Consider the following 23,551-nt stretch of genomic DNA (forward strand, 5'->3'; position numbering starts at 1 on the left):
GGACCTCCTTAGCCCAGTAGTTTGATAAGCATCAGCTTGCGCAAGTTTGGTTTCTAATCTTGTACTGGTTTTGATATGATCTATTTGTGTATAAACTAGCCCAATTTTCTGCACCTACTGAAGGTGAATCTAAGGCTGATGTGCTTAGTCCCTTACAAAGAGATTTTTGCTCTTTACAGCACAATTTCAGGAGTTTGGGGCCTTTAGAGGCACTGTCACGATGGAGGTGAGGACAGTTCTCTGCTTTACACTACCTCTTATCAATTTTTGTGGCATTCATTGCTCAATCCCATCTTTATCTTTTTCGTATCTGAATGGCCTGGTCTGCTCAAGAAGGTTTTTCCAATTAATTTATTAATAAAGTTGGTGTTTCCTATCAATTCATTTTCTTTCTCTCAAAGGAAATAAGAGCATGCTTAAAAAAGTCTTCATGTGAGTCTGGTTTGTACTAATGATAAGTCAAGTAGGGGTAGAGTTTCTTTCAAAAAATACTTAGGTAAGCTGTTTAAAATTAATATTTGTTATTCTAAAAAATTTTGAGAGGGATCAGCCACCCTTCCACAGTTGCAGATAAAGTGCTATGGCAAGAATTTGGCAGTTTTACATTGCCTGAGAGAATTATATATTCATTTTCTGGGCTAATGTGGTGCAAGGAAAGAAAAAAAGGATGTAGCGCTTTTTAAAAGCATTCATTTTAAATATAAACAAAAAAGCTTTTGCTTGAGATTTGTCAAAAGTCTTTCAGTCTTTTTGTAAAATTGTTATTCATTTCTTGGCTAACAAGAGCCTAGTGAGTGACACCTTTGAGAGTCCCAGCTTGTGTTTTAGTGCATAGCTTGTATTTTGCTATGCACTACCATGCAAAATATTATCTGAACTTATTTAAAACAAACCCTAGTGAATAAATTTTTTAACACAGAAACAGCCGTCCTAACTTATTAATTTATTTTAGTTGCAGCAAGCAGCTGAAATTTCTCAGCTGAGAGGAGCTCGAGTCATCTCTGCTGAAGATCTCCTGTTCTTAATGCGCAAAGATAAGGTACAGTAATAAAACAGAATTTTCTTACTTTACATAGTAAGCTGCTTATCGTGTTTTAAAGTGTTTGCTTAACCTATGTGAAAGGAGTCCATCATTATGAATAGCTTTATTTAAAAGTATATCTGCTCTGCAATTGTATTGTATTGTGCACAGTACAATAATTGTATAACATTTTAATTAATTCTCATTTTTTTCCGGTAACTTCAATTATGAATAGATTTTTTCACTAGCTTTAGGGTGGGTACTGTACCTTAGAGCTCAAAACAATTTCTTAATAAAGGTATAAGTATCGATCCTTATCCTTTATGTCCCCTTTATTAAAAATCAATCATTCTAATTTCCTCCTAGTTATGCGGGGTATAGATGTGACATTTGACAGTGCGACATTACATTTTTGTCATCTAGGCTGTCAGTAAATCCTGTCTTGATGTTTCCTTTATAATATTTTTCCTGTACTTTATCTCACTAAAATCTCCAAATTTAGGGATGGTCTTGCTTTCTCTGGATAATAAGTAGAGCAGGTCAATAATTAAAAACCCCTTATTTTCCATATGAAGATTAAATTCATTTTCTTTCTTCACATTTCAAAATTATGAAAAAATTATTATCAACTATTTTTATCAACATTATTTCCCGGATCTCTTTTTATTCCTTAGTTTCCCCCCTTTCCCGCCCCCTTTTGTCTCCCCTTTGTTTTTCTTTCCTCATTCGATACGTGAAACCTAATGACCAAAACCATATAAAAATTAAAAAACACTAAACATGAAAACCAATTGCAGTTTCTTTGCCTGATATGATCCATAAGGCCATACTGAAAGCAGTGGTCAATATGGATGTCAAAGTTCATGAAAATATGCATTTCTAGGTTTGAATTTCCAAACTAAGCAAAGATTTTGGAGTGCCCTAAAGAAGCCTGATTTTTGAATTACTGCTTTCTGAAAGTCAAACCCATTTCTGTCTCACAGTTGGCAAGCAAAGTACCAAGGAGCTCAAATAAATAATATATATTGTGGAATTGCTACTGACCTTGATGTACTTTCTATGTATGGATTTTCTGCAGAATCAAAAATTATGAACATTAAAAGAATTATATTTACTGAGAAATGTATTACACATTTGTATGTTTGTGTCTTACAAAGTTAGTCTAAATAAAAAATAACTATATAATATTAATATAAATGTATTTTTTTTCTCTTAGAAGAAGCTTAGAAGGCTGCTTAAATACATGTTTTTTCGAGACTACAAATCTAAAATTGTCAAAGGAATAGAAGAAGATGACCTCCTTGAAGGTAGAAAGAAAATTACTTAATTTGGGGGAGGCTTGATATTTTATAAAAGTGCTGAACAGCTCAATGCAAAGTATTAATGTCTTGCTTAATAGTTAGACAGAAAAATATTGTCTTCGGAGTAACTTGGTTTAAAATCTCTGCTTTTCCATTTGAAATACTTCAAAAGTGAGTATTTGCATCTACCATCCAAATGATGAGTGAGACTGCTTAATGTCAGGACTCTGTTGAAGTAAGAAACTGGTGCTGATTAAAGGGCTAATTGATTTCATCATGAGTAATTTAAATGCGGCAGCTACCGCGTGCAATTGAATGGACATTTGTTAAATTATTATCAAAGGGTTTTGACATGTTTTACAAAAAAAAATCCCATAATCTGAAGTCATTGAATACTAATATATGACCTGGGCTTGTTTTCAGTGTGGTTTAACATTTTAAACTTTGAATCTGTAATTTAAAAAATGAGAAACACTTTTGTTTCCCCATTCAATGAGCAAGTCACAGATTTTATAACCGATGCATTTAAAGGAGAAGCTCTTTGATTTAAAAATATATTAATTGATGCCATATAATTTTCTGGTATAAAGTTTTGTTGATTTATATTAATAGAAGAATTAGCATTTCCTGTGTAAAAAGTTAAAACTTATCATAGCAAATCTAAAGCTTGCCATATTTTTATAACATCTAGCAATGTCCATATACAACTTTCTGCATTTAACTTATTTCCTTTCTCAGAGCCTTTTATTTTTATTTTTTCCCCTTACAATGAATTCCTTGTGTTTGATTCCTCTGAGCATCCACGTTGATATTAGGTAAACATTGTACTCCTTGCTTTGACTTAGTCAATCTGTGGATGAGTTTTTGTCAACTCATTTGAGATTTAATTTGCCTGTGGCATTTTATTTTCACCACACGTGAACGTATATTGTTTCGTGCAAACAATCTGGCAGTATAGCTTCCTACCTGACAGCTTTGTTTTTTTCATACTTAAGTCTGTGTCACTATTTAAAACAAATAAACAATTTCCGTAAGCCATTTAGATGCTCATGAAAAGCTTCCTAAACACGGTTCATCTGGGAATTAAAGATTGCATTTTCTGGCAGACTTTGGTAATTGAAGCCATTAAGTTTGTTTTGTGAAGCTAATGTCTTTATAGCTGCCATTCTGTTTAGAACAACAGAGATCACCTTGCCAGGGTTCTCTAGGTTTTACTGTAGAGCAATGGTTCATCAGCTGTGGAGCTGCATCTTAGTGTTTGTGCTATGGTTTGCTTTAGGCAGTAGGTAATAAGGATGTTCTGCGTGCTTTCAGGAAAGAGCATTTCCTCTATATATTCTGTTGTACAAGTGAGGTTTTTGTACAACCAAAGAAGGGTGGTTTCTTCTACAGCTCTGTCCGCTGTGGATCCTTCAGTGAGAAATAATGATATATGAGCAGTAGACTCGGTTTCTCTAGATTACGAAAAAACATGAGGTTATACTAGAAAACACGAAAGTTGAATTTTTACTACAGTGCTACTGCAGCGCAGCAGTGACATCACTTTGGTCAGGTAGCACAACTTATATGAGGAGGACAGCAAGAACAGGCATTTTCTGCACAGTGCATCTGATTCTAAAACATGTCCCTCCTAGGGACATCGGTTGATGTTTGGAGAAGCCAAATAACTTGTTTGTTGTTCTTTGCTTACCTTTGTGAAGACAAATTCAACAGTAATAACACCAACAAACGGCAGAAGCTTGCTCAAGACTTTCTCAACTCCATTGACCAGACTGGAGAGCTCTTAGCCATGTTTGAAGATGATGAGATTGATGATGTCAAGCAAGAGCGAATGGAGGTAATTCTTTTCTTTTACTGATACCCAGCTCCAGCAGAGAAAACTGTGAAATATTTCATACATCATGCTGGTCTGATGCCTTTTTCGTGCTGCATATTATATCATTGTTACGTGTTTTTTCCTTTTGTCCAGATGGTCTAAAGAATCCTATTTCCATATTTTTCCTATTCCCTCAAATGTTTCCTGATATCTAAGCAAGCATGCTGAGAAGGAAGATTATGAAAGGGTAGTTACGGATCTTTCTGTCTGCCATGTATTTGTATTTCCTTCCTGTAGGAAGCAGATTCTATTTATAAACATTTCACATGCATTTTTCAAAATAATTTTTTTCTTTTTCATTATTCCTCTCATTAGAAAATTGTTTCAATAGCATTTGAGGACTCTTTTCATATAACGCAGCTTACAAATAAAATTAAAATATTCTGTGCAAATGTGCTTTAGTATATGCTCTTCTCTCCATCCTGCTTTCAAGTTCTATTTTCTGATCTATGTACTTACGAAAAATTATGTCTACATTACAGAATGTAGTACCATATCACTGTCAAAAAGCTAGGCGGGATCAAGAAACGGTATAGCTGTGTTAGCATGGAAGTCTGTGGAACGATGGTTTTGATACCGGTTGGTTTTGATACCAGTTTTACTTGGTTTCACTGAGGTTTAGCAACACTGGCACAAGATACTACATCATAGCAAGTGCATCTTATAGATCTTATCAACTCCATGTCCTCTCTATCAGCAGAGCATCTTCTCGAATGTCATTTACTCTGAAGTTTTTATAAGAGCCAAAGGCTGTATCTGTATTAATTAATAAACTAGGCCAGGACCAGTTCTCTGGCCCTGAAGGCAGGTGACATAGAATCATAGAATCATTAAGGTTGGAAAAGACCTCTAAGATCATCGAGTCCAACCGTCAACCCAACACCACCATGCCCACTAAACCATGTCCCTAAGCGAACATGGCTCGGCTTCGGTCCCTGTGGCTAAATTTTCTGTAGGTGGACAGGGCTACCCTGTCTTTTCGGTAGCCCTGTCCATAGCGAATACGGAGAACAGCCCATGGCCCCTCTTTGTGCCCAATTCCTCCTCATGTCTTGTGTGGGCAACTGAATGTCAAGGGCAAAACTGTGCCAGGAGCACGCTCACAATTCCACACTAGTTTGGGCCAATTTCTATCCTTTTTAGTCAGTATTAGTGTATGTGGCTTTTGGAAACTTGCTGGGTTTAGAGTGCTTTTTATACCCTTTCAGTGGTAGAAGCTGGTTACTTTTGATTTGATTTTATTTTCTATGCTGAGGTGGCTGATGCATTCGGTAATTTTTTTGTATTTAATATTTCACTATTAGGGCCTCATTTCACTTTCAGGATTTCATGGAAAATTCTAAGAAATAACCCAATTTTTATCCTGCCTAGCTGTAAGTCTCATTTTTTCTTCTTAGCAGAGCCCCTTTTCAGAACTGGGAGTTTCCCAGTCCTGTTAACCCTTATTCTCCCCATTACAATTACTCAAAATCCAATCAAGAATCCCTTCTCTCTAAGAATTTGGCTAGTAACAGGTCCCACTTCTCCCCAGCTGAGAATCGGTGTCACAGAACAGTTGTTCCCAAACACTGTTTGTGTTTTGGAAACTGATGGTTTCTTTTCTTTGCTTTGCTTTCTTACTTATTTATTTATGCAAAATGTTATGTTTTGCATAAAGGCAGGCAAATCATTTGAGCTTGTACGCACAAAAACACATAACAACACTGTTCTGAATGAATGGGTTGTGTGCTTGACTTTACATTCTCTTCTGTCATTCCAGTATAATATTTTTTTGGTGTAAAAAACTAGACAAGTTGCTAGGAGTATGAAGTTCCCTGCCCTAGACAAGGATAAATCTGACTCTGTGTTTGTCTGTCAAGGAATGTGTTCCTGCAATCAAATATTTATCTTTCATCTGACTATATGTTTTGTTTTTTTCTCACTAGAGTATAATTCATGACCTGTAGAGTGTGTGTGTGTGTGTGTGTATAAAAAGTAATTCTTCTCTCAATTGCTTTACTTTATTACATTTTGTGAACTCTTGATCTGTTTCCATGTTTAAAAAAAAAAGAAAAATCAAGATTTACTTATTTTAGAATGAATCATATACAGGTATGAAGTCAGTACTATATATTTTCTTTTATTTTAGAATGAATTATATACAGGTATTAAGTCAGTACTATGTATTTTCTTTCTTATTAGTTTTCAAAACTAATGATAAAACATGAAAGATTGGTTGAGTCATGCTATTCAAAATGTTTAACATACTTTTGGCTTTGTTTTGTTTGGGATTTTGTTGTCACTTTGAGGTGGGTGGAAGGGAATCAAAGATAGTAGGAAACGTGATCCATTCCTAAAGGAAGAGCTGTTAGTGGAGGGGCTAATCTCGTGTATCACATTTTCTTTGTGCAGTAGATTGTTTAACCCATGCTAAGTTTTGGAGGAAATCTAATAGACACTTTAAAAATTCTAACAGCGTTCTTTAAGGAATTAGTATAGTTAAATCATGGACTGTGATCTAAAGGCAGTGTTCCTTTTAGGTATCAATTACCTCAGAAATGTGTGGTTGTCTTGGTTTGGACAACTGTAAATAATTTCAGTTCCACTTTGCCTTGGGCCAAAATCATGCTAAGTTGTCCAGAGCAGATGATAAACATATATTTCTGATGTCATTATGGGCTAAACAGGATATGATTGTTTAGCAGTATGGTTTCAGTTATGATACAAAAAGCAAATATTGTTTGTATTCATTTCTTTTAAAACATTTTATAAAATTAGAGCTAAGACTTCATGAGATCGCTTGCTGTTCTGTGAGGTCGACTCTGTATTTGTACCACGGAGGAATAAGCAAAGCTCCAAGCCACTTTCAAACATTACTAAAGGAGAACAAACAGCTCTACGCTTTTGACTAAAAAACACCCACTAACGCTGTCATATTAAAAAGAAAGGACATTCTTCTAGGATTGTATATAGACTTATTGATGTATCCTGTGGTTTTAATTTGAAGCAAACATATCTAAAAAACAGTAATAGTAGCAATGTGGAAAGGAAAGTGGAATACTCTTAAAATACAGGGCAGAAATTAAGAACAAAATTCACATTACTTTGTCATAATACAAGATTATGTTATTGATACATTGTGATTAGATGACTTATTATAAAAACTTCAATAATAGCAATAAATAGTAGCAAACCAGCCAACTGTATTGGCAAAATCAAAACAAAATAAAAACTGGAATAGCACCTCTGTCTCATTTCATAACAGTTAGTATTTTGCACTCCTAAGATAGCACTAAAACACCAGTGAAACGCTGCTCCTCAGCGTAAGAACAGAACAGTTATAGATGGAATAAACTATTCTCGTTCATAGATGTAATTGAACTGTGCACGTGAAGGAGAGCTATTTGGATCATAGACGTTGTCTTCATAACAGATGACAGTCTCTCGAGAATAACACATGTAACGGCGATCTACCTAACACCCCTTTGTTATTGTACAGGTTAGGCTCTGGAATAACCAGAGCTGGTGGTGCTCGGGAGTTCAATTTCCCTTCTATTGCCTGTTGCATGACAGAATTCACGATAAGTAAAACCTTGCAAGTGGATTGCAGTTTTGCTTTTCTCTGTCTCTTCAAAATAATTTAGAGGGGAGAGTTAGGATTCCTGTGGGATATGGCTGAATTGGTGTGGGAAGGAGGTGCATGCTCATTTAAAATCTTTGCATTTTTCCTTATCTTGCGGTTTGGGTAGAGATGCAGTTTTGGGTGTTTGTGTCCTTATGTTGCTACTCTGAACCTCTCAGGTGACCTGTCCATAGTAAAACTATCTGCAGGTTTGGCTGTGATTCTGTGAATGGTAACTCCAGTTCTGCTAAATTTTTGTATGTGAACCACTATCAAATTCTCCATGTCTTGTTATTAAAATCAAGTATAGCGATTTTAAAACTTCAGTCAACATCATTGCAAAGCTGACTTCTCTCTCATTCTGTAAATATCCATTTTTTATCATTTGTTTTATAGTTCCAATACCTCCCCCACCAGGAAGAAGTCTTCCCATCAGAAATCTCAACTGACATACAAAGGAATGCACAGAGCATCACGCTGTGAATGCTCTGTTTCACTTTTGTTCCCCTAGGATTAAGGGAAACATCATTCATCTGTCACTCTGACTGCTAGTTCAGGGATATATTTCCAACACTCAGATGTTATATGGCAATAATTCAGCTGCAGTAGCTACCATAATGCTTTCATAGTACATTGCAAGTTTGAATAAACAGTGGAGGGAAAATAACTTCCCTAGAAGAATACGGTACCTTGAAAACAGGCTAGATGCCAGCAAAATGTTAAAACTAAGTTACGTCCCTACAGAAGGGGATTGGCAGAAGCTTGTGGTTCTTTAAGGTGTATTGTCCTATCAATTACGTTAGGTATTTAAAAACTACGGATACATATTATTGTTCTAGGAAGTTCATTGTGGATGTGATTTTTCCTGTACTGCTCATTAGTACGCTTCTGTTAGTGGGATATCCGTACAAAGCTCACAGAAATGCGATGGGCCCTGTGCAAAATACAGTAGATTGCAATAAAGTGTAGATGTGTTTGGAATATATCCTTTGTTCACATGAGGTTAAATTGCTCCCATTTAATTTTGTCTGTGTCAGATACAATTAATTTGTGTCTGGACAAGACACCTGAACACAGGTAAATGCACCTTGGGGTACAAGAAATCATGCTCTGGAAGTCCCTCTGTTTCAATCACAGAAATAAGGTAGACCCGGCATTTAGTTGTGTCTACAGTAGCAAATTAGACAGTGACCAAGAAGATTCCTTCCTACTGGAATATGATCACCTATATTAAAACTTTTGTGTGGTCACGCTTTGACCTGAGCCAAGTAGCATTGACCCAAACAATTCCTGGGCACAGTTTGGGAGGCAGCCTGGGCCAGGAGCGCTCTCCATGGCACGGTTTGGTTGTGGCCACTCTCTTTGGGAGGCTTGGAGAGCAGGAACACGGACACAGGTTGCTCCATTCTGACTGCCCTTGGAGCTAGGGTATGGACCTGGCATCCTTTAGTTGAGACAGCTAAGATTTGGTGAGATAATTCAGAAAAGAAACTATGAGCTCTTCTGTTAAGGGAGGATCCGAAAGATGGTGTTGAAATACTAAAATTCATTGTACTAATTTGGAAAAGATGTACAAAGAAAATAAGCAGGAAATTATTTAGAAACAGCTCTGAGGCCTTTTAGTACTACTGTGCTCATTTCACTGGAGAAAATTATGCCAGTGTAAGTGCTGTGTGGGGTCATTACTCTTTAGGGAGTATCTGTTCATGCAGGGTGTATCAATAACAAACTGGAATTTGATTTAAAGCCCATATGGAAAGCTTAGTGCTATAGTACAGACAACACATACTTAATAGAAACTACACACCGGAAGACAAACTAAAAATTTTATGTTACTAAGCGTGAGGGCATTGTTTCTCAGAGCACATCTTTTTTGCTATATAATTTTTATGATAAATTATTTTTCTGTTTCTTCAGAAAGAATTATTTTTAACTTTCTTACTGATTTCAGATTCTTGTCAACAAGAGATATATTTTGGGACAGAATCTTTGCATTTAGTTGAGTGGTGACTTCTGTTATCTCATGATATTGTGTCCAAATCTAATAATTTACTAATTTTTAGAATCACAGTTTATAAGTGTTAACCCTTCTTAGATTTTAACAGCTACACCCTATGAAAGAATACATCTTGGGGTAAGATTTGGCTACAGATGAAAATGTTTAAATTTGTTTTGCGGTTTTGTTAAGTGTCTCATCTCCCACTGTAGTTACTGGAGACCCAGGCAGTTTAAACAGTGGAGTTTGTGGAGCTATTCAGCTGATCAAATGTTTGTCTCTTCCTTACAGTGAGCTACACAGCTCTGTAGACTCCTCTGGATGTATTTATCTTGCAGGGAATTTCTCTGTGTTGTCAGTGACAATTTTGCTTCTATCCTGGCCATATGTGGGGAGTGGAGGCTGAAAGACTAAGACAAAAAGTATTAGAAGTGTAAAAAGCTTGAGTTTTGGGGAACTGGTAAAGGGGTGGAGTATATATGCCCACAAGTATGTATGGTTGCTCAGGTTCATTTGAGAATAGGAGTGTAATCCCTGTTGCATTTCTGTGCTGTCTTTAAAAATACTGTCACAGATCTATCATCCATTTATCTTGTGCTGGTCCACATATAGAATTGCAGCTTTCTAATCTTATGCCATTTACACCAGCAACTCAAGTTATAGCCTTAAATTTTAAGTCATTAAGTTTTGGGAAAAAAGGGGGTAGAAAATAAGGTTCCTTATTCTTTACTCAACATTGTCAAAAATGGGCTAAGGGATCCCAGTGATGGGACACAGAAGGACAAGCCATAGCGTTAAAAACCTTATGATACATTGATGTGTGGACTAAATAACTGCAACCTTAAGTGTAAACCAGTATCTTCCTCACTTGTGTGTCCAGGCCAAATAAGGAGAAGTTGGTTTGAATTTGACAAGGGACTTATAATGACTAAGTAAAGTGCTCAAATAGGAGCGGGAAGGTTCCTCCCCTGGGACACTAGATTCCTGGGACAGCGATGAAAAAACCCCAGGATCTCCTTCTCCCACCCCCTTAAGCTGCTTTGAGAGCTCGGTGCGTCGCTACTGCAAGTTGGGCTGAATTTCACTTAACTGTACCTGCCTAAAAGTTTAAACATCCCGGTAACTTAGGCCAGCTTCTGTACTCAGAAATGAGAGAGAAACAATCCAGGGGAAAGTTCATTTCTTAGACCAGAGGGAAAAATACTTTTTCTTTGCCTCCCCCCCCCCCCCCAAAAAAAAAAACCATAAAATGTTTAAGTCACATTTGAGTGTAATTCATCAGATGTTAGGAAAAGTACTTCTGGTGCCTCTGGGGTGGTTCTTTTTGGAGACTGAAGTTCTGTGTATGCAGTGGGACCTTGACTATATGAGAAAAAGAGTGTAATGATGATCTCTGATAGACTATAAGGTCAACGCCAGCTCCCTATATGCTGTCTACTTCTTTTGATATATGTGGATGCAGAGATTAAAAAGAACGTAGATGGAACATCAATCAAGAAAAAAACCTTTATTCTCTCGGCAATGTTTTTTCAATATTGCAAAACATACCTTACCAAAGTTAGGACTCCAAATTTAGAGGGAATTAATTTCACTGCATCACTCCAGTGTTTCCAGATGAGTGCAAAGATAGCACAACTAGTACCATCTCAACTGTAAATTAGCTGTCTGGGCATCAAAGTGTTTGTAAGTATTATTCAGTATAAAAATAAGCCTGCTAGTATTAATGGTTTCTCTGATTACACATTGCTTGGGAATGCTTGGGATACTGGGAAAACACTATTTCTCTTGGGTAATGGTTGAATTGGTTAAAAGTAAACAGGAAATAGAAACAGTTTTTCATTATTATCTATACGTCTGTCAATATCGTGTCATTCTGGTCGGAATGGGAAAAAGCTATCAAGTAGAAAAGGTTTCTTGTTATAGCCAATAATATCAATAGACTTTTTACGCTGCTACAAATCTAAGATTATTAGGGTTTTCTCACATTGGGGTTGATTGCTATGGTTACTTACAGTGTGCTATTTGTTTGGGTCTTCAGTCCTGGTAAAATATTGTTGGTTTTAGAGCATTTTAGTGAACGTTGCTCATACTGCAAATTTAGGCGGTTTTGCTGGGAGGACAAGGTGTTATTTGCTTTTCTGTCTTTTAGCTCTTTGAGTATTTTTTTGCCACTGTTTGCTTTGTCTGAGCAAGAGGAAGATTCTGGGCTGTTGTATTTTGTATTTTTGACACCCAAATGACTGCATTTTAACTTAACTTTTGGAAGGAAATTTTAGATATATATTATTTATAGCTATAATTAAACATAGACACACATATAAACAGTATTTCCACAGAGCATTTGATTAGGAGCCAAATGTAAGACTAAAGAAACATTCTCCTTCTAAGTGTATTTTAACACTGTTCATTTGTGATCCTGTGTTTAACATGTTTGTTGCTTAGATATACTAGTCACCATATATTGGTACTCACAACACAGTTATTGTTTATGTAAACTTTGGAGAACTGGGAACAAGGAACGGTGCTGAAGCCTGACAAAGGTCCCATTGGTAGCAGGTCATTGAAATTGCTGTCATGCTTTAAAGTAATTAAACAGATCAGTGCTGATAATGATTTGTATTTCAGAGGTTGTGTAGAGATGGGGTAAGACAAAGCTTTTCTGCAAGAAAGGATTTAAGTCAGATGCTTTGGGGGGGAAAAAAGGGGGGTTTTCAGGTCTTTGAACCTTTCTATAGCAAATTACTAATCTTTCAAGCTCCATTAGCCTAATATTTAAGTCCTTTCTGAATGAAGAAAAAATGGCAACAGTTTATTTCTTAGGGCAAGATGTTAACCAGGCCTATACTGAGAACAGTTTTAACATCTCAAGCTTTCCTGAAAGAATTAGTCACTTGCATAAAACCATTTTTGAGACTGTTTTGTACAGGATTCACAAAACTCAAAAGAAAAATCCATGGAGTTATAACAAGAGTGAAAATTATGTAAAAAGGTCAAACACAGTATAACTCTAGGACATTCCCACTTCTCACCTGTTGCAATGAAGAGATTTTCTGACGCTTGTGAAAAGCGAGACTGAAACCTCAGCACAGAGACCCCATATTTTTGGCAGAAGACTTCACAACCACCCGCTTCTCTCACTCCCACCTGCAAAGCTCCATGGTGCAGGAGCACCTTGGGTCATCAGTCACTGTTTGACCAAGCTTCAGTGGGCGCTCCTGAATTTCTCTCTCCTTCGATTTAAGGATTCATATTACAAAAAGCTTTCTGTGGAAGAAAAGAAATCTTCTAACAAATGAAGACAATAGAGGAAGGTTCTCTATGGCATGAAATAGAAGGGGGTTTGATGGTGTTCTATTTCCACTACTGCAGAAGAGAGGGTTCTGAGATTTAACAGGCAAGGTCCTGGATTTAACAGACAAGTGAGAACATTCACAAACCCATATTAAGGAAAGGATTTTTTCCTGCTTCATCCATAGGAGACTGGTGCATGCCTCTCAACCTAAGGCAGTGTCAAATTAATTTAGCTGGAGGTTCATTTATCTGCTATTTGTAGACATGACAGGTATAGTAGAGAAGCCCCTTTTTTCCTCTCCTTACTCTGTATATTCACTAAGGGAATAACAATGCCTCTCTCAGTATTAGACTCCAGCCGGGAACCAAAACCTAGTTTTAATGAGGCTCATGGGTTAGCCCTGCAAACCTTCTACAAAATTTCTAAGAATCCCTTTCTTTCAGATTGGCACTTCAATCTGATAGCAGAGTGAGCAAGCTGTGTGTCATCATAGCCTCTCCATCCACAGTTTGTAGCATACAGACAATTTAGAGGAGCACAGAAAGTAACTTTCAGGCTGCACTCCAGCTAAACATAGCCAAAATGAGCTCAGATCTATTGAATTGCACAATTTAATGGGAAAAAAAAAAAATCTATTGAAGGCTATTGAATACAAAGACGTTGCATTTGGTTAAGGAAGTGCTTGAGCCACAGATCACCGGGTGCTGTACAACTGTTCTGGAAGATAATTATTATAAGCTTGTCTTGTAGTTATACTATTCCCTAAGCCTTCATGGCTAGCTACTCTTGGAACCTGGGCTAAATGGAGATCTGTTCTGTTCCTCCTTATGTATATTTGATCTTTGCTTTTCTTCTTTTGTACTTCATTTGGGGTTTTATTTTTCCTTTTGCCTTCTGACCACAGGATTAGCCAGGACTAGTGCAATTTTTCTCCTCAGAAGTAAAGAGGTCATTTTGCTAGCTTCTGGTCTATGTTGCTCATGGTATTTGAATTCAGATAGGATTTTGTGAACCTTTGTCGCAGGCACTTAAGCAAAAAATTGAGAATCACTTGATTCACTCAGTAGTCACTATCTATGTATTGTCATCTTCCTTTGAGTAAGTTCCAGTCTAAAAGCTAGCATATCACAAGATTTGATTACATATTACCCAGTTGCTAAGTACAAGTGTTGTCATTTTTCGTTCCCATTTGCAAAGCCACCAGGGGCCAAGCCTTCCCACCTACATTCACACTACAGTTCAGATGTCATTAGGAAAGCCAAATGATCTGTTGCCTAAGGTGAAGGTCATTAAGATAATCCAACAGTAAACACATTGCTTCCTATTGAATTAAGAGGTGTATTAGAAATACCAGCATTTTTGGTTTCAAAGCTCATTCTGATAGGACCTGACACTTAGACTATCCTTAAAATAGGATCCTATGGCAGATTTTTAAAGGGGATATCATGTTAGTACTGAGAGTAAGAATAAGAACATAAGTACAAAGAAGAACACAAAGTATGCATGTTAACGTTGATTTTAGTTTTATTAGCTTTCCATGTAAATTAACATGCAAGGAATTAAAGTGAGCATAGGACATCTCTTAACCAGGGTAGTTGCCTCCCCTTGAACTGCGTTTTCTTGAAGCATTTCTTTCTCTTTGTGCATTAAACTCAGACATGATTAGCTCTTGAATCTTATAAACTAAATAAAAGCAGTAATTCATAGCATGGCAAATAAATACTGAGTCATGATACCAGAGCAGTCAAATCTCTGGAAAGCAGGCCTGCCATTCAGAAGGACCTTGTTGATAGTCTGGAGAAATGGGCTGATGGGAACCTCATGAAGTTCAACAAAAGCAAATGCGGGATGCAGTAACCCCATGCAACAGTACAGCTTGTGGGCCAACCACATACTGGGCTGTGTTAGCAAGAGGTTAGCCAGCAGGTCAAGGGAAATAATGCTTCCCCGGTATTTGGCACTTGTGAGACTGCATCTGTCCAATTTTGTGCTCCCAAGTACAAGAAGGACTTTGACATACTGAAGCGAGTCTGGCAGAGGGTCACCAAGAAGTTTAGGGGGCTGGAGCACCTGACATGGGACGAAAGGCTGGGAGACTACAGCTTGTTCAGCCTGAAAAAGAGGAGGCTAAACGGAAATTTTATTGCTATCTACAACTGGCTAATGGCAGGATACGGGAGAGATGGAGCCAGACCCTGCTTGAATGTGCATGGTAAAGGACAGAGTTTGGACTGATATGTAATAGGAAAACAAAAAATTCTGATCAGAGATTGAAACTGGTTGGCCAGAGAGGTTGAGGAAGTCTCCAACTTTGGAGATATTCCAAACTTGACTGGTCAAGGTCCTGAGCCACTCGATCTCGTTGGACCTCTTTTGAGCAGAGAGTCGAACTAGAGATCTCTGGAAAGGTCCCAAACTTTTTCTGGTGTAAATTTTTCTACCATTCTATGATTCTGCACTCAAGTTTCCCATTTCAGATATTAAAATGGCAGGTGGGGTAGAAATAGAAGAGCTTTTATAAAACACATAGATGATAAACCATCTCAAATTTCTAAAAACTGTTTAAAAATCTAGGTAGCGTATAATTGGACTTTCCAGCTTCTGCACTTTCTGTAATCTGTAACTGCTGGTATTTCCTGGAATAGACGTTTTATGTATACAAGGAACAGGGTTTTCTGTCTTTCATTTTGTCTCAGTCATTGCGGTTTATTTTATCTATAATGTTGCTTGCTGTATTCTTCCGTAAGAATATGATCTGGCTGCTGTGCAAAATTGCACTCAGTGATAGCTTCACACATGTGTCGCAGCTATGGAATTAGAAGCAGTAATATTTAAGCATCTTAAGTGTCTGTTGAAATGGTAAAGCAATATCATCAAGCTCTACATGTTGCAAAATGGGAGATGCATCCTTACCCAATCCACTAGAAAACAGACCGACAATGTTCCTAACAGAACAGCATGGGTAATAAGCTGGCATAGTTTATTAACTCTACAGAAGGTAACATGTTTCCATTTGTATGTTTTGCCCCTCAAGCTTTAAATTTTGTCTCTCTCTTCTCTTCCATTTTGCTCTACCGTCTTTGATTAAAATTGAGGATACCTAAACAGCTATGCACTTCCGTTAAATGAATCAGAAAAGTTTATTTTAATTTGGATACTCAGGAAAAAACAGTAACAGTTCTCATTTTCAGATAGCTACCTTGCATAAAGCCCTCATGGAGCGAACATGCAGAGTTTAATCTTACAGATATTTCTGAGATCAGCATTTGACCCTTTTAATAATCTGGGGTTCACATTTAGCTAACTTTAACGTAGCAAAAATTAGGCATTGCTGCCACTTTGGCTTGACAAAGTACATCCACAACTAGACCTAAGTTTTCAAGGAAGACAAGACCATAATACTATCACTAGAAAAAATACTGATTTTGCATGGAGAATAAATTTTAGAAATTGATTTATGTGAATTCAGTAAGATCTTTATCAAGTCGGGGGCCACAGTCTTATTTTTGAGCAAAAAGAATATTCTTCTCAGTTGAATGTGTGGATTTATGACAAAGATGTAGCTCTTTTCACTTTTGTATGCAGGCAGTGGCAGACTTTTAGAATGTCTTTGGCATAATGGTATCTGTATCACATACATTATACTTTTGGTGTTCTAAAAGAGATTTCTTTAAAAGCAATGGCAAGAAAGCAATGTAAAGTGGTAATATAAAAAATACATTAAGATGCATATATTTTATTCTCAAATAAATCTTAAACATTTTTTCCAGACCCTTCTTTTGAGTGGCACATGTAAGGGGCAAAGATATGGACTCCTTGGTAGCAGTGTTAAGTGCTGTTGAAACTTTGCCTCTGGAACTTCGGAAGCAATCATTAAATTCGGTTTTCCATTTGATCAAACGAAAGAAGGATGGGTAGTCTCTGTCAGAGGGCTGGATTTTATTTCCCAAGGCTAACAGCCATTTCCAGGACTTTGTCAGACCTACTGAGAGTTTTTTCTACCATTGTCAGATGGTATTATTTAAAATCAGTTCATCCACTTGTGTGGGATTCATATCCTATATCATACAGTGACTCTGACAAGAAGATGCTTTTACTAGGAGTGTTATTCAAAGCACTGTTGATTTTCTCAGGCTGCAGACATCTGCAGAAAAAGCTTGTAGAACATACAGCATCTGGTACCGAGTCCTAGCTCCTTACACAGACCATATCAAACAGCTTAGAAAGAGAACACATACTCTACATCCGCTTGGAAATAATTTTTTTAATGTTTATTGTAGATGTATTAGCTGTCAGCTCATATCATCAGCTAATTATTTTATATCTGAATATTGTAATAGCATCCTCAGATGTACTAAACTCAGGCGGATTTCCAGCTACTAATCACACCTTTCTTAAAATGGGAGTTAACTCTTGATGTACCCCAAGGCTGGAGATCTGTTTTCTAGTTCCAATATTTAAAGAAATGTATTAGTGAGATGACTGCTGTGTCTGCTAACCTTGTTACCCTGAATTGTATTTTAAAGAGAGAGACAAAAATGCTGAAGAGACATTGGCACCTTTGATAAATGCTAGATCTGACTTTAAAAACATCAGAAAAATTCAGGAGCCCTGAGGAAGCCAAGCAACCACCAAAGAAGAGTAAATTTTCTCCAACAGCATATATGATGGCATGAGAATCTACAGCAACTTCTAACAGCACAGTCAAGTAATTGATGCCAAACTGTGGTTGTTAGTGCTGCTACACTATAAGCACTTTTAATACTAAATAGTCTTCAACCTTCAAAGCTGTGCTTCAAAATCTTATTACTAAAGATATTGTTCTTTGCATCACAATTATGTTAAATTAAGTATAATATTTTGAACTGAAGACATTTTTCCATTATTCTGTGAGTAGGGCTATGTGAATTTTTTAAAATTTTTCTTTTTTTCATAGATCTTTGACTCACCTTGTCACCCCTTCACCTCCCAAAAAACCCCTAACCCTTCCATTTCAGTCAGTTGGAACCTCCAAGAAAATCTAAATAGAATGAGAGAAATCCTTAGAAATGTGAACAGTTTTTGACATTTCCAAAATTAAATTCTTTTCATTTTCAGGTTAAATTTACAAAGCTGTCAGTGCCCAGCAGTAAGAATATCAACCTGAACTATGGCAAATATTCAATATCTTTATAACTGATTTTGAACAGGAATTAGAGCCGTGGCTTCCTTTCAGGAGATTATCCTGGTAGTAGGGTTCTGGGATATCTCTTGCTAAGCTCTTGAATTCAAAGCTTTCTACCTTTTAAAACCATTTGACCAACTGTAGAATAAAAATAGAATAAAAAAAAAGAATTCTTTCTGTATTTAAAAATGTTATCTGTTTTCCTCTTTTGTAAGTGACTGAAAATTTTGCATGTTGAATTGAACGGTGCTAACAACTTTGGAAGGTGGTGTTTTCATTGCAAGCTGTTTTAAGAATGTGCACAGGGAATAGTCTCTTGTTAAACTTATTTCTATAACAGGCTGGATGAATGAATACTATGTTCAAAAGCTATCATTAATGCAGCATAACAATTTGTGTATTGGGCACTGCAAATTAAGAAGTTTGAAAGTCAAATTCCCCAAACTAGCCCTTTTTGTTAATGTCTTACAGTCTGAATACTCTTTATGTCGCTTTTAATTGCTGACTTGAAATAAGCAGTGGCTTCTCTCTTATGACGGGATTTGGAGGAGCTGTGCTGATTTAGAAGAACTGAAAACCTGAGCAGTTAGTTTAATAGTTCCTAATTAAATTTACAAACCAGGTTACACGTAAATGAATTCTTTTCAAGTGATTTTAAAATTACACATTTCTACAATGTACAATTACAATGAAGACTGGTGGTGTTGCTTTGAATTATTATGGTATTATTATGGCAATTTAGAAATGTTTCAAAATATTTTCTAATTATGCATATCTCTCCAAATGAGATAAAATTAAGCAAAGCTTTTTCTTAAAATAAATGTTCTAAAATACTCTCAGTAATTCAGAATATTGTACCTCAAACTTCATAATCATTTATAATTCTGATACACTGGTAAATGTTATTTTTGTGGGTATGTGCAGCTAATATTAATTTAGATTTGTACTCAAAAAGGAAAGTCCAATATCTGCCTATTTAGACAGTGCATCAAAAGACTTGCTTTCAGAACTAAAACTAGCGTCCAGTATCCAGCTCAATTTATGAATTAGTGCTACATTAGTAAATATAGTTGAGAACTTCAGAGGTCGTTGACATACAGCATTTAGATACTTTCTGAGTGATATAAAGGTCTGTCTGCACTGAACTATGTCTTGTTGCAAACTAAAGGAGTAGTAAAATAATTGCACACGTGTAATATTGAACAGTGGAGGAGTGCTGTAGGATTTAGCTGAGATAGTGTTAACATTAGCTCATTATATCAGTATTTGTAAGATTCAGATTCTCAAGGGTTGTTTCTTTGGAAAGCTGCATATATTTGTTATCAGTTTAAACCATCAGTGTAAGAACTGCCTTTGTCTTGGAAATATAAATAAAGACTTGTCAGTAGAAGATGAAGACTCTTTACCACTTTACAAGTGAAGGGAATGTGTAACAAAGGCTGTAGAAGTCTGAAATTTCGGCTGAACATATTACTTTCATGGCATGTCCTATACTAAAAAACTTAAAAATATTTCACAAAAAATGTTTCTTCTAACGTGTTGTTTTAAATTCTATATTACTTAAGCAAATATTTAAATATTGTATTAACTTTTCTGCATACTTGACATGAATATAATTCTACCTTCCTGCCAAGTATGTCAAAACCCAAATTCACTTTCATTTGCCAGGGTAAATGTTTATTTTGTTTTCCCACATAATGTGCTCTTTAAAGTGTCACCAGGATACCAAATCTGATTGCTTTTTAATAGAGACACGGTGGGGGTTTTTTGCTTTCATTAGGAAACAGGATAAACTATCAGTAAAGCTTAGGGTAATGAATCCATGTACAGTAGATGCTCTTTGCTCTCCTTCCCTCATCTCAAGATTAAAAAAAAAAAAAACATCAAAACTATTGTAATGGTACCTCATCTTTTATAGATGCGTGAAGGGTCTATAGTAGTAAAGGGTGCTGGGGGGGCAGTCAGTGCTGCGGAGCAAGAGACCAGGGTACGTAGGACCTGTTTCTTCTGTTAAAGGCAATGTAAGCTATGATGACTCGATGAGGCTCCCCAAAACAGCTTTGTTGTTTGTTTTGCAGTGAAGTGGCTGAGATTATTTAAGATATAATTCATTGGAAAGTCACTGTTGAGAAACTAGTGGTTTCACTAGTACAGAACATCTACATTTCAGATACTACAAGCTGCCAGCACATGCTTGCGTAGTTTTTCACAAGTCAATTAGTTTCACTTTGACTTTCAGCCTTGAAAGTCTCGAAGTATTCCTCCGATCTTAACCAAACTAACAAAACCTGGCAAATTTTGTTCACAAATTAAAATCTTGAATTTTCTGCTTTTAAATGATATATCAGTAAAGTTTCATCTAAAAGTTACAGTTCTACTTCCTACACAAAATGAAATGTAACTGCTTTAAGTATTATTGTGAAAGTTTTATGCAATTAAAAATCTTTTTTTTTTTGAGAAGGGAATGGGGGTGTTTAATAAGAGAACTCCTGTAGTGGCTTTGGATGGTGGTGGTTGTTTTGAATTAATGACAGCATATGTTTCTTTGATTTTATGTAAACACTTAATAATTTTGTGGTATATTTATCAATGGGCATAGTATAAGGGGCTAACTAAATAGATTGCTCCAAATTAGCCAAATTAGCTGATGGTTCTAATTAACTTAATTCCAAATGCTAAATCATTTTGTTAAATCCTGGAATCTTAACATTTTCCCTCTCTAACATTAGAAAGGGAAAAGAGAAAGTAGAGGGAAAAAAAGAAGCATTTGCTGATTAAACAAACTGCCTTTGGGAAAATAATCTTTTTATTATTCTGTTTCTCAGGTACGTAGTAGAGATAATGCTCACAAGGCTATTATGAAGATAAATTTGCTCATATTTAAAGAAATTAAGAAACAATAATGAATAGCAGCATAAAAAATTTTGCATAGTTAAATAAATAGCAAGTGTCACACAGTCATTAACGTTTGACTAATGAAATATTCATACTGGGCCAAATTCTGTTCTCAGTGTCATGAGTGAAGTCCCAATAAAAAAAATAAATCTTAATGCTTTTGTTCAAAGCCTTTCAATTCAGACCGTGATTTTTAGGATCTCCTTACTCTTCGTACCTGGGCACATTGTGCAGTTTTGATTTTGCTTTTTTTCTCCCCCAGCCTGTGCAAGCTGGGTATACACAGCTAGCGTGCATAATGGCATCACTGCACACAAACTTTGCACTGGTTTAGTATCAGTGCAAATGACCCCATAAGCTTTGCAACAGTTGTGAAACGAGCCTTAAAACATGATTAATTCAGCCTTCGTTTGCACGCGGTCATGCTCAGATGGCAAATTAGTAGCAGAACCCAGGTAGGAGTTTTGAATATTGAAGTCCTGGTTTTTTTCCGATCGGGAAGCCTGGGCTATTCAAGAGTCAGCAGGCAGCCAAATTCAGCCTGGGAGGCTGAGAGAGATATCTCTCTTATCAATTATTTTGAGCTTAGAGAGAAAGTTACTCAGTCTTTATAAAAACACATGCAGATCGTATGTAATGCATACTGGTCACTGTTTTTCTGTGGGGAAGCATTTCCTTTCTAACTCAACGCATGACTCACTTATTCCCTGAATTTCGTGATGTGATTTTTATCTGGAGTTCCATGTCTTGCAATTATCAAATTAGAAAGGCTATTCCAAAAGAATAAAACTGTAACCACAGAATTAGGCTCAGTGGCGTAAATGCCACAAGTTGAATGTGAAATGTCTATATGCACACTTCTTGTGTTAAGGAAGCAAGAATACATTTCTGAATACCACTCTATTGTTCTCTGATTATAGTGGACAGAAAAAGTTTTCTAACAGAAAAAGTTAATTCAAGTAACTGGCAGTCACATGCCAAGGAGAGCGCATCTACGTACATGCAGTACCATGTATTTTAATTTTAATTAATTTTAATTAATTAATTTTAGTGCTTTCCTTATAGACATTCATGAATACACTTCTTACACAAATTCATCATAAAAATTGCCAGATCTGGATTTGTTGTGGAAAATGGCTGAGCTAAATTGTTTTACTCTTTTTGTAGTTACTAAGTTATGTGAATTAATGAATTAGTGGCCTTCCTTTCAAAAACCAGGTCAGTGTCTTGTGCTAGGTGCATCCCATAGTTTATAATCTCCCAGTTTGCATTAACAAAGTGTCTGTATGGCTAAAAGGGTGAAGTTCTCAGCTGGCAACCAGACATCTATTTCTATCAGTCATCTACGTTCCTGTGTCTACAGGGAGAAGGGCACATCCAGAGGTGACACTTTCCCTTACCACACCTGGAATAGGTGTGATCAGCCTATAGAAGTGCCTCTCTTTTCCCGTTGATTATAAAGGGTGACTAGATTACACTAAAACACCCAACGTTGTATGAGGTGAGTCCTAGCCCAAGAGGCATGCTGTAATGGCTTTATGAAAGAACCCAGCCAGCTTAGCACCAGCTGGAGTTCTCCTCTCTAGAGCCATACTGGCCCGTTTTCATTCCAAAATACATATATAGAGAGTCTAAGTATATAGATTTCTAATCTGCATGTAGGAGTGTATAGAGAAAAGGCTCATTTAAGATCTGTATCCCATTTTGAGAGCCCATTTTTCTGCTTTCCTTTGACAGGAGGGTGGTAACCATCTATACTAGGTGCAACCTTAAGTTAGGAGAGATGTTTGTAGGGAGAGATCCTACAGCTATTGAAGTTAATGGAAGCTTTGCTGGGTACACTATAGAACCAGGATTTCATCTATAAGTTGTAAGACCAAATTCAGACTTACGAAGTGGATTGCTACAGTGCACACCAAATTACTTGTGCATATAGCAAGAACTTTGTGTCTTGAGTTCCTTATTTGTGCATGTACGTTCTGCCATTATTTTGGAAGTCAGGCTTTTTTTTTTTCAAAAACTTTTTCAAAAAACAACATAACTGAAAAAAACATTTTTAATTATAAACCTTTTTCATTCCACTGATTGAAAGAGCATCACCTGCCAAGGATGCCTGCATGGATATGCATATAGCATTGCAGTACTTGTGAATCTCCTGTGCAGAATGGTAATTTCTTGTGCAGGATGGTGATATCCCAAAGAATGGCAGATACTGTGAGAATTGGGTGTTCCACTGGAAATGAATATGACAAGTCTGTTTTACTAAGGGTAAGGAAAAGACAGAATTATAATATTTACAAATTAACAGTAGTGAAATGAATGTGTATTGCTCATATGGCCTGAAACTTCTTCAAGTTTCTCCTAGTCAAAATTTTCCTTGGTCTTCTTACGCTCCTCCGTTTACT

General features: G+C 36.5%; 1 protein-coding gene across 1 annotated transcript in view; it reads left to right on the forward strand.

The window, feature by feature from the left end:
• Window positions 1–23,551, forward strand: part of SUPT3H (suppressor of Ty 3 homolog (S. cerevisiae)) — a 290,705-nt gene that overhangs the window by 195,534 nt on the left and 71,620 nt on the right. Inside the window, exons 4-6 of the mRNA XM_009319682.1 lie at window positions 953–1,039; window positions 2,238–2,328; window positions 4,023–4,159. Of these exons, the coding sequence (XP_009317957.1) occupies window positions 953–1,039; window positions 2,238–2,328; window positions 4,023–4,159 (315 nt within the window). The remainder of the gene's footprint in view (window positions 1–952; window positions 1,040–2,237; window positions 2,329–4,022; window positions 4,160–23,551) is intronic.

This window comes from Pygoscelis adeliae, unplaced genomic scaffold (assembly GCF_000699105.1).
Source record: "Pygoscelis adeliae isolate BGI_AS28 unplaced genomic scaffold, ASM69910v1 Scaffold121, whole genome shotgun sequence".
Taxonomy (NCBI): domain Eukaryota; kingdom Metazoa; phylum Chordata; class Aves; order Sphenisciformes; family Spheniscidae; genus Pygoscelis; species Pygoscelis adeliae.